This window comes from Mesoplodon mirus (assembly GCF_964341445.2).
Source record: "Mesoplodon mirus genome assembly, chromosome: 10".
NCBI classification, from domain to species: Eukaryota; Metazoa; Chordata; class Mammalia; order Artiodactyla; family Ziphiidae; genus Mesoplodon; species Mesoplodon mirus.
Window position 1 is genome coordinate 67935476 of NC_138986.1, and position 12892 is coordinate 67948367.

At 35.1% G+C, this 12892-nt stretch overlaps 1 protein-coding gene across 2 annotated transcripts in view; it reads left to right on the forward strand.

The window, feature by feature from the left end:
- The window catches only part of RNGTT (RNA guanylyltransferase and 5'-phosphatase), a 237893-nt gene that overhangs the window by 134587 nt on the left and 90414 nt on the right, over nucleotides 1-12892 (forward strand). For both annotated transcript variants that reach the window (XM_082633617.1, XM_082633618.1), the window contains exon 13: nucleotides 8680-8780. In XM_082633617.1, the coding sequence (XP_082489743.1) occupies nucleotides 8680-8780 (101 nt within the window). The remainder of the gene's footprint in view (nucleotides 1-8679; nucleotides 8781-12892) is intronic.

The following is a 12892-nucleotide window of genomic DNA, read 5'->3' on the forward strand; positions in this document are numbered from 1 at the left end:
TTTTCTTTTAGTTTTAGAGGACTTCTTTGGCACATGGCCATCCTGTACCTCTAAGCCAGGTTCTGCTCTCATTTGGTAAACACTTCCTTAAGCATCTTACTTGGTTGCCTGACATCTGCATTCATTACATTTTTTCTTTTTAAAGATAATAATGGACATCTCAGGTAATGTTGGTAATTGCTTTCAGACATAATCTATCTCTCATTTTTTATTGGACAACTCACCTGGTAAAATCAGATTTGCTTCTATAGAACTAAGTATTATATGTATCAATTAAATATAGCTTTGATAATTATTTTACTCTAGATACATGCTGGTGAATTTAATGAAATTAAAACGCATTACTCCCTAATTATACATTGGAAAATGTAGCTTGAAAGGATGTTTTTGTACCCTTGTTTATATTCAGCAAGATTCTGTATTTCAAGTTTGAGGACTCACAAATATTTATATTTAAAATGCTTAATTCCCTGTATTATATAATACAGATATTATATAATATCTTTGACCTTTTTATTTTGGGGAACTTGAAAAAAGGATTTTTAAATAGTTATTGATATACATACTCTTTTGTGAATAGTGCTAATTTAAGTCATGTTCATAATCTAAAATATTCTATTTAAACATATAAATTTAAAAATACCTGAGGCTAATATTTTATAAGTTTAAAAAATTTCACTTTATTTTTTAAATTTTTTATCAAGTATTTATTTTACTAATTGTTTTGTAGGCACATGATTAGACATGATTTTACTGAAGTAGAATTTACATTCGGACAGGTATTTAAATACATTTTACTCATGGGATCTATGTCGTTGCATTTATATTCGGTAATTCAGAACTACAGTATTATTATGTTTTTTTTGTGGTATGCGGGCCTCTCACTGTTGTGGCCTCTCCCGTTGCGGAGCACAGGCTCCGGACGCGCAGGCTCAGCGGCCACGGCTCAGGCTCACGGGCCCAGCCGCTCCGCGGCATGTGGGATCCTCCTGGACCAGGGCACGAACCTGTGTCCCCTGCATCGGCAGGCGAACTCCCAACCACTGTGCCACCAGGGAAGCCCCAGTATTTTTAAAATATAATTTCCTAAAAATTTTTGTCAGGCATTTCTTTGATTTTCATAAAGTTGCTTTGAAATTCTCAGTATGTCAAGTCTAGGTTTTCAGATTAATATAAATGGTTTGGTGTACAGTCAGATGAGGAATGGCTTATGCACTTGAACTATTGCTGTGTAAAAGCAGAAGAGTCAGTATATGCTATTCTCCATTAGATGATTTCCAGAGAGAAGAATGTGAAGGATAGTTAGTAGCTATTTTACAAATAATATTATATTAAAATTACGTTTAGAATTTGTTATTAGGTACCCATTATGAAATATTTTAAAGCTGTACAATTATTAACATTTCCTAGATTTAATAACTTAGATTGGTATTGGTTTTCTAAGTGGTCTCATACTCATAGTCGTATAACTGAATAGGGAACAGAAGTAAATGATGGTTTGTTTGTACATGTGACAGTCCCTTGGCAGCCGCTGTGAGTGGGGTTGGTGTGGGATGCTGACACTCCTTTCTCCCCTCACTCCTTTTTACCCTTCACTACCATAGGGAACCACTCTTACTAAAAGGTCTGTGATGTTTCTGTCAGACAGACTTTATTAGAAAAAAGACTAAATTTTATTATTATTTTTATTAATGGGGTCACGACTGGAAAATTTAGCAGTTTAACATTTATAGAAACATTTATATTCAGTAAGTCTAAAGAGGCTTATTTGTGATCATCCTGAAGGACATGTGTTACCTAAATGTATCTCTCAGGGCAAATAAATGGGCAGAAACTTCCACTGAAATATTATATATTTGATTTTATATTCATTCATGTTTAAGCACAAGCCTTGGGGGAAAATAGTGTGCATTATGTTCTTAAATTTGCTACAGATAAAATGTCTTTCCCATCAGCTCCAATGGTTTGTCTTTCTTAGCAAAACTTGTTGTACTGAATTTGTCATTATATGGACTTCTGTTTGAAATAAGAGATTCAATGACTAGGGTTTTTGCGTTTTTTCCTCAAATTTATAAAAATCTGTTAAAATGCAATTTGACTCGTATATCTAAAAAATATTAGTAATGAGAACACTTAGCAGTTTTTCCTTCCTGAGTATCTTTCTCATAATATGGCCCCGTCCCCCATAATGCCCTCGCTGAATTGACATACTTTCCTCTCCTTCAGGAGATTCTATATTTTTCTACCCAAGTGTTTTGCTCATATTTACGTCATGGTATAAGTCTGCATTCGTGAATATTACCCATTATTCAAAGCTTTCAATCTTCATTCCTCTATAATAAGTCCATAGCCACCAAAGTAAAAGATTTTCTCTTTTTACTGTGTTCTAGAATAATTTAAAACACTTTTTTCCTATGCTGTAGTCTCTTTGATTAGATGGACAATGTTGTACAACCATTTCCACAACTTTTACATCAGTGCAAAGAGAAGTTTTGTAACCATTAAGCAATAACGCTCCTTCCACCCACCCCCTCAATGCCCCCCCACCTCCACCTCCTGCCCTTGGTACCGCTAATCTACTTTCTGTCACTATGAATTTGCCTATTGCGGATATTTCATACAGGTGGAATCATACTATTTTTATCCTTTTGTGTCTGGCTTATTTCACTTAGCGTAGTGTTTTTGAGGATCATTCATTTTGTAGCATGTGTCAGAACTTCATTCTTTTTTGTGGCAGAATGATATTCCATTGTATGTATATACTACATTTTGTTTACCCATTTATATGGTGATGGAAACCTAGGTTGTAGACATGTCAGTATCTGGGTCCCTGTTTCCAATTTTTTTGCTCTACCATGTGCAGAGTCATATGGTAATTCTGTGTTTCAAATTCAGTTTTTGAGGAACTGTCAAATTATTATCCATAGTGGCTGGATCATTTTATATTCCTTACAGCAACATACATAGTTACTAATTTCTTCACATCCTCTCCAACACTTGTTATTTTCCTCTAAAAAAAAAAAAATTACAGCCACCCATGTGAAGTAGTATCTCATTATGATTTTGATTTACATTTCCCTCATAGCTAATGATACTGAGCATCTTTTTACGTGCTTATTCACCATTTGTATCTCTTCTATGGAAGAAATGGGTATTCAAGTTCTTTGACAGTTTTAAAAATTGGGTTGTCTTTGTTGTTGAGTTATAGGAGTTCTTTATGTATTTTGGATATTAAACCCTTATCAGGTATATGATTTGCACATTTTTTTCCATTCTGTAGGTTATCTTTTCACTTTCTTGATATCTTGTGATGCACAAGTTTTTTAGTTTTGATGAAGTCCAGTTTATTTTTTTTTATTGCTTGTGCTTTTGATGTCATATCTAACAATTCACCACCAAATCCAAGATCATGAAAATTTACCCCTGTGTTTTCTTTTAAGAGTTTTATGGTTTTAGCTGTTATATTTAGGGCATTGGTCCATTTTTAGTTAGTGTTTGTATATGATGGGAGATAGGGTTCCAAACGTCATTCTTTTACTTGTGGAAATCCAGCTGTTCCAGCATCATTTGTTGAAGAGAGTATTCTCTCACCGTTGAATGGACTTGGCATCCTTGTAAAAAAAAATCAATTGGCTATTGGCTGTCAATGTGAGTTTATTTCTGTACTCTCAGTTTTATTCCATTGGTTTAAATGTCTGTCCTTATGTCAACACCTCCGTTTTGATTACTGTAGCTTTATAGTAAGTTTTGAAATTGGAAAGTGTGAGTCATAACTTTGTGTTGTTCTTTTTTCAAGATTGTTTTGGCTCTTCAGGGTCTCTTGTAACTGCATATGAATTTGAGGATTGGCTTTCCTATTTCTGTTAAAAAGAAAAAGTTGTTGGAATTTTGATAGGGATTGCATTGAATCTATAGATTGCTTTGAGTAGTATTGACGGTTTAGCAATATTAATTCTTCTTAATGGGTGTTCTGAGACCAGTCCCAGTGTGGAGGGGGTTTTCCACACCAGCAAGCACTTCTCTGACACCAGCTGGGTGTCCTACAATTCAACTCAATTCTGACACTGTCTACCCAGTGATAGCGTCAGATTCAACAGGTTGAGGGCTCTTCAAAACTGTACTGCTTCCAGTTTCCCCACCCTCCCCCACCCCTTAACTTCAGATGCCAGTTGCAAGTTCATGTTATTACCTGTGCTTCTAGTTGACTAGCTGTAGATTGGAGGTTCCAAGGACCCTCTCCTTGGCCTTCAGACACCAGTTAAATTCCAGGTTGTTACCGGTACTTCTTACCACCTGACTATAAATCAGAAGTTCCCATGACCCCCTTGTCAGGTTCAATTAGTTTGCTAGGGTGGCTCACAGTACTCAGAAAAATATATTACTTACTAGATTACTGGTTTATTATAAAAGGATGAAATTCTGGAATAGCCAGAGGAAATAGATACATAAGGCAAGGCATGGGGGAGGGGCGTGGAACTTCTGTGCCCTTTCGAGTCACCCCCTCTTCCTGAATATCCAAGTGTTCACCAACCCAGAAACTTTCTGAACCCCATTTTTCTTTTTTGGTTTTTATGGAGCCTTGATTACACAGGCATGATTGATGAAACCATTGGCCACTGGCAATTGATCCAACTTCTAGCCCCCCTCCCCTCCCCAGAGGTCAGAGGGGTGGGACTGAAAGTTCCAACCCTCTTATCACTTGGTTGGCTCCTGGCAACTAGTCCCCATCCCTAGGTGCTACCTCAAAGTCACCTCATTAACATAATAAAAGACCCTTATCACTCTCTTCACTTTGGAAATTCCAAGGGTTTTAGGAGCTCTGTGCCAGAAGTGGGGATGAAGACCAAATGTATATTTATTATAAATCACAATATCACTTTTCCTATCTATGAATATGGGATGTCTTTGCATTTTTAGGTCTTTTTAAACTTTTTCAGTAATGTTTTGTAGTTTTCAGTATATAGACCATTCATTTCCTTTGTTAAATTTATTCCTAGGTATTTTGTTCTTTTAGATGCTATTGTAAATGGAATTGATTTCTTAATTTCCTTTCTGGATTATTCATGGCTGTTGTATAGAAACAACCAATTTTTTGCATTGATAGTACCACCAAAGTATTACATTATTAGGAAGAAATTTAACAAAAGTTGTGCAAGACCTGTATACCGAAAACTACAAAACATTGCTGAGAAATTTAGGAAGACCTAAGTACTAAGTAAATAGAGAGATTTGAAGTGTTCATGAATCAAAAGATTCAGTATTGCTAAGATGTTATTTTTCCCTTAATTGATCTATTAATTTACTGCAGTCTTACTTAAAATCCCAGTAAACTTATTTTTCATAGAAATTGACCAGGTAATTTTAAAGTATATGTGGAGGGCTTCCCTGGTGGCACAGTGGTTAAGAATCTGCCTGCCAGTGCAGGGGACACGGGTTCAAGCCCTGGTCTGGGAAGACCCCACCTGCCGCAGAGCAACTAAGCCCATTCACAACTACTGAGCCTGTGCTCTAGAGCCCGCGCACCATAACGAAGAGTGGTCCCCGCTCGCCGCAACTAGAGAAAGCGTGCACATAGCAAGGGAGACCCAATGCAGCCAAAAATAAAATAAATAAAAAGTAAATAAAATAAAATATATGTGGAAATATAAATGCTACATTAGCTAAGAAAATTTGGAAAAAGAAAAAGTTTGAGGACTTACATAACCTGCTTTCAAAACTTAATATAGAGCTAGAGTTATCAAGACAATATGCTATGAGCAGATAGAAAGGCATATTTATCAATGCAACAGATTAGTAAGAATAGAAATATATCTATATCTATAAACAACTGATTTTTTTTTTTTTTTTTTTTGCGGTATGCGGGCCTCTCACTGTTGTGGCCTCCCCCGTTGCGGAGCACAGGCTCCGGATGCGCAGGCCCAGCGGCCATGGCTCACGGGCCCAGCCGCTCCGCGGCATATGGGATCCTCCCAGACCGGGGCACGAACCCGTATCCCCTGCATCGGCAGGCGGACTCTCAACCACTGCGCCACCAGGGAGGCCCTAAACAACTGATTTTTGACAAAGATGTCAAGGCAATTCAGTGAGAGAAGGATAATCTTTTAACAAACGGTGCTGGATGAATTTGATATCCAACTGCCAAACAACAAACAGCCCCTTACTTCACATCTTATAAATAAATTAACCTCAAATGGATCATATACCTAAAAATAAGAGTTAAAACTATAAAATTTCTCTAAGAAAATGTAGTAGAAAATTGCAGTGACCTTAGGATAGGCAAAGATTCCTTAAAGAGGGCACAAAAAGCACAAATTGTAAAAGTTTAAAATTGATGATTTTGAAATGATGCTCAACATCACTAATCATCAGGAAAATGGAAATCAAAACCACACTGAGATATCGCCTAACACCATTTAGGGTGGCCGTCATCAAAAAGTGAAAAGATAACTTGCTGGTGAGGATGTGGAGAAAAGGGAGCCCTTGTGCACTGTTGGTAGGTCTGTAAATTGATATAGCTCTTATGAAAAATAATATGGAGGTTTCTCAGAAAATTAGTCATAGAACTTACATGTCACTCAGCAGTTCCACTTTTGGATATGTATCCGAAAGAAATAAAACCGGCATCTTGAAGAGACACCTGCATTCCCATCTTTACTGCAGCGGTATTCACAGTAGCCAAAATGTGGAAACAACCTAAGTGTCCATCAGTGGATAAATGGATAAAGAAAATAATGGTATACATATACAATGGAATATTATTCAGCCTTAAGAAAGAAGGAAATTCTGCCAATTGTGACAACACGGGTGAACCTGGAGTACATTATGCTAAGTGAAATAAGCTCATATATATATGGAATCTTAAAAAAAAAGAGGTCAAACTTAGAGTGTGGAATGGTGGTTACCAGCGGCTGGGGGCTAGGGGAAGAGGGGAGATATTGATCAAAGGGTAGAAACTTTCAGTTATAAGATGAATAAGTTCTGGAAACCTAATGTATAGCATGGTGATTGTGGTTAATAATAAAGTATACTTGAAATTTCCTCAGGGAATAGATCTTAAATGTTCTTACAACGTACACAAAGAATTAACTGTGTGATGATGGATATGTTAATTAGCTTGATTGTGGTAATTATTTCACAGTGTATACATATATCAAAACATCATGTTGTATACCTTAAATTTTTTACTTCTCAATCGTACTTCAGTAAAGTTGGAAAAAATAGTTGATTTTGACTTCATTAAAATATATTCAAAAGAAATTGTTAAGAAAATGAAAAGGCAAGACAAAAACTGGTCGAAAATATTTGCAGTACATGGATCCAAACAAGGCTATTTATCCAGAATATGTAAACAACTCTTCCAGGTCAATTATAAGGAGATAACCCAGTAAAAACAAGGGAAAAATTTTAAACCGACACTTCACCAAAGAAAATACACAGATAGCAGCAAATAAGCAAATTAGAAGATCTTCAACATCTGTCATTTAGAGAAATGCAAATTAAAATTATGAGACATACTGTAGAATTAAAAAGACTGACAATACCTAGTCCTAGGATGGATGTGGAGCAATTTGATCTCTCATGTGTTACTGGTGGGAATGGAAGATGTCACTGCCACTTTGGAAAACGATTTGACAGCTTCTTGTAAAGTTAAACATACATTAACCATGTGACCCAGCCATTCTACTGCTGGGTATTTACCCAAAAGTTATGAAAACGGATGTCCACACAAATGTTCGGACCAGCATCATTCCTGGTAGCCTAAAAATGGGAACAACCCAGATATCCATCAACTTGTAAATGCATAAACAATTTGTGGTATATGCATAGAAAGGAATCCTGCTCAGTTTAATAAAAAGGAACAAGCTAATATATGCACCATCATATAGCAAAACCTTGTGTAAGAATTTCTTATGAATTCTAGAAAAGGCACAACTATAGTGATAGAAAGAAGGTCACTCTTGCCAGAGAGTTGGTAACAGGGAGCTGACTGCAGCTGTCAAGGGGAAACTTTTTGGGGGTGATTGAAATGCTGTATATCATGATTCTGGCGATTGTTACATGATTGTATCCATTTGACAAAATTCATTAGTTAATTTTATTAATTGTGAATTATCCCACAGTAAATCTATTGAATAAGAAGGAACAAAATTTTAAAAAAATGATCGAACTTCCTTTAAGTTATAGTAGGATTGGAGGGAATAACAGGTTTCATTATTTTTCGAGACTTTCACAAACAAGTGTCTACATGCTTTGGCAGGAAAAAGAGGCCATCAGTAAGATGGTTGATGTCTAACTTCACTCATCAGTTAAAAATAACAAAAATTGGGCTTCCCTGGTGGCGCAGTGGTTGAGAGTCCGCCTGCCGATGCAGGGGACATGGGTTCGTGCCCCGGTCCGGGAGGATCCCACGTGCCGTGGAGCGGCTGGGCCCGTGAGCCATGGCCACTGAGCCTGCGCGTCCGGAGCCTGTGCTCCGCAATGGGAGAGGCCACAACAGTGAGAGGCCCGCGTACCAAAAAAAAAAAAAAACAAAAAACAAAAAACAAAAAACAAAAATTATATTCAGAAAAAATGTAGTGATTTTGCTTAATGAAAAGTAATTGATTGATATATTTAATAAATCAAATGTTTAATTTTTAGCTTCATATTAACTATTATCATCATTTTAATTCACTTTAGAAATATAAACCTGGTCGATGTGATGATATTTTGAAATGGAAGCCTCCCAGTTTGAATTCTGTGGATTTTCGCCTAAAGATAACAAGAATGGGAGGAGAAGGGTAAGTATGCCCCTTTGTTTCTCCATGATTTTTACATGAAATAATACCATTTGCATAAGGCTCCACTGTTTACTGGGTATTTTACATATACTTTCCAAAAAGAAAGTAAAGTACTTTTATGTATACTTTATGTATGTACCCATAAATCTATCTCATTTTCCCAGATTACTTCTTTGACCTATCACAGCTAACATGTTGGTAGCATCCTTTAAACTTCACTAATTTTAGTCTTAAAAGAAAGTTATTTCTAATATAAAAAAATGAACTTTGTTAAATTGTAAAAGTGAAAATACATTTTACTTGAAAGTAATCCTGTTCAGTGAATTACAAATATAAGATATGATCGTTAATATTATAATTAAATGTTTTGAAACAAGCCTTTTTTCCTTTGAAGGAAACTACTTCATGTTTGCACTTGGATAGCAAACACTTATCTATATTTTATTAGGGTAGGGTTTAATTGTGGAATTACATTACAATTCTTCATTATGTTCATTGTGTTTTTTCATTTATTGGTTAATCTTCATTTTAGACTTCATTGATTGCTATTTTAGAGTAAAAAATGCTTTAGCATGAATATTTTCATTGTTTTTCCAAAGACTTGTTTAATTTCACCTTGTTCCACAATTTTTTATGGCATCCCATATGAGTAAATACATAACAACAAAAAATGTTTAATCAAGAAAATCATAAAGAGAAAGTAAATAAGATAACGCTGGCAGAGAGGTTAAAAGTGTACCAATGCATGCCATAAAATTCTTTTTACTTGCCAAAGATAAACCACAGGTTTGTTTTTTTGTAGCTAATGGAATGAAGGATATACGATGAGTTATATGAATCCAGATTCCAGAAGATTAAGTCTCAAGAGACTGTATATTTTCAAATAAAGATACTGTGTAGTGTGGTGAATCCTAACTAAAAAAAGAATTTTATTAAGTCATATGGGTATCAGTTTTCAAAAAATAGAGTAGTTAGTATTTTACATCCTTAAGAGTTTGTGACTTAATAGCAAAGTACAGCCGGAACAATTATCTGGGGCCCCAAATAGTGTTGTTTAGGTATTTCACTGTCTATTGGCCTGGTTTAATCCAAGGATAGATAGATAACTTTTGACTGTAGGATTGGATAGAATATGTATATTCTATAGAATAATATAAAAGATTAGATAAGACAAATAATATTGGCAATCTAGAATATCTGTATGCCTGACACTTTTTCAGGAAGAATAATCTTTAGTTTCCTGCTTATCAATACTTATCCAAAAATATTATTTCTCTAATTTAATCTTAGCTATGCATTGGTGTTAACATTAATATCAATTAATCTTTTATTAATTATTAACCAATATTATCAATATTATATTATTATAACACTATTAACTACTAATAATATGAATAATTAAATATTATTAATCAATATTTTTTTGAAACTGCCCCCAAACACATTTCCCCTCCCCCCCATATATATAAAATATCTTTGGATAAATATTGCTAAGTAGTAAGCTCAAGGTTATTCTTCCCGACACAGTGTTGGGTATACAGATATTCTGGGTTGCTGGTTCACTTTGGAACCTCCACATCAAAAGTCATGCAAGCTGAGTGTAGGCTTATATGTTTTTCTGGAGGTGGCTTGGAGAAGACCACAGCTCTTCTGAACAGTGGCTGCTGAGGGATTAATTCAGATGGTGCCGCCTGCATCTTCTTCTTTTTTCTTTTCTTAAAAGTCACAGCTGAATATGGTTGTTTGGAAATAAGGCTTCAAAGGTGAAGTAAAGTTTGTTAAATTGCCTCATTACTAAATCTTTTATTTTGCCTAAATGCTGTATTTATAATATTTAGTTAAGGAGTATAAACCCTTGTGTGTTTCTGTTGATTGTTTCATTGAGTTTTGAAAGGTGATTTTGTTTTGCTTTTTACAGATTGTAATTCTTAGCAACACTTAAAAGCTACGTGAGGCTAAATGTAGCATGTCCATTTTTCTGTGTTAGAAATGATATTATTAATTTTTTCCTTCCATTTGTCCATTGCAGTTAAATATAGCAAAGTGTAATTCAGTTTAGTAGTTTGTCATTTTCTTTTATTCTTAGTTTGTTTTAAAATATATATATATTTTAAAATTTTACCTATTTGAATGTCTTTTTGTTAAAAAAATGAATTATTTTTGATTCTAGTCCTCTTTAAAACACACCACAAGGTCAGCATTTAAGGTGATTTTTTGGATAGCAATATGCAAGTTAAATTGGTGTAGCTACATGATTTATTTAAGTAACATGGGTGTCAGTTTTCAAAAATGGGGTATTTAATATGAAATATAAAATGATAATTATTACATAAAATACATATTATTCAGTTAGCTGGAGTAATACGCTTTTTTTCATGGAGAGAATGTTATGTATTATAGCAGTTTGCACGAAATAAATGAGTTTATATCTAATACTTATGTTAGATGCAGTATGTTAGAGAGCAGCCTGTAATAGTTTGAAAGGAGAGTAGCCATGTCTCTGAATCACAAGAATTGTAGCATGTGATTAGTGAAGTGGGGCTAAGATATTAAAATACCATGAGACATGATAATATACATAGAGAATCCTAAAGATGCTACCAGAAAACTACTAGAGCTAATCAATGAATTTGGTAAAGTAGCAGGATACAAAATTAATGCACAGAAATCTCTTGCATTTCTATATACTAATGATGAAAAATCTGAAAGTGAATTAAGAAAACACTCCCATTTACCATTGCAACAAAAAGAATAAAGTATCTAGGAATAAACCTACCTAAGGAGACAAAAGACCTGTATGCAGAAAATTATAAGACACTGATGAAAGAAATTAAAGATGACACAAATAGATGGAGAGATATACCATGTTCTTGGATTGGAAGAATCAACATTGTGAAACTGACTGTACTACCCAAAGCAACCTACAGATTCATGGCAATCCCTACTAAACTACCAATGGCATTTCTCACAAAACTAGAACAAAAAATTTCACAATTTGTATGGAAACACAAAAGACCCCGAACAGCCAAAGCAATCTTGAGAAAGAAAAACGGAGCTGGAGGAATCAGGCTCCCTGACATCAGACTATACTACAAAGCTACAGTAATAAAGACAGTATGGTACTGGCACAAAAACAGATAAATATAGATCAATGGAACAGGGTAGGAAGCCCAGAGATAAACCCACACACATATGGTCACCTTATCTTTGATAAAGGAAGCAAGAATATACAGTGGAGAAAAGACAGCCTCTTCAATAAGTGGTGCTGGGAAACAGACAGCTACATGTAAAAGAATGAACACTCCCTAACACCATACACAAAAATAAACTCAAAATGGATTAAACACCTAAATGTAAGGCCAGACACTATTAAACTCTTAGAGGAAAACATAGGCAGAACACTCTATGACATAAATCACAGCAAGATCCTTTTTGACCCACCTCCTAGAGAAATGGAAATAAAAATAAACAAATGGGACCTAATGAAACTTAAAAGCTTTTGCACAGCAAAGGAAACCATAAACAAGACCAAAAGACAACCCTCAGAATGGGAGAAAACATTTGCAAATGAAGCAACTGACAAAGGATTAATCTCCAAAATTTACAAGCAGCTCATGCAGCTCAATATCAAAAAAACAAACAACCCAATCCAAAAATGGGCAGAAGACCTAAACAGACGTTTCTCCAACAAAGATATACAGATTACCAACAAACACATGAAAGAATGCTCAACATCATTAATCATTAGAGAAATGCAAATCAAAATTACAATGAGATATCATCTCACAACAGTCAGAATGGCCATCATCAAAAAATCTACAAAGAATAAATGCTGGAGAGGATGTGGAGAAAAGGGAACCCTCTTGCACTGTTGGTGGGAATGTAAATTGATACAGCCACTGTGGAGAAGAGTATGGAGGTTACTTAAAAAACTAAAAATAGAACTATCATATGACCCAGCAATCCCACTACTGGGCATATACCCTGAGAAAACTATAATTCAAAAAGAGTTATGTACCACAATGTTCATTGCAGCTCTATTTACAATAGCCAGGACATGGAAGCAACCTCAGTGTCCATCAGCAGATGAATGGATAAAGAAGATGTGGCCC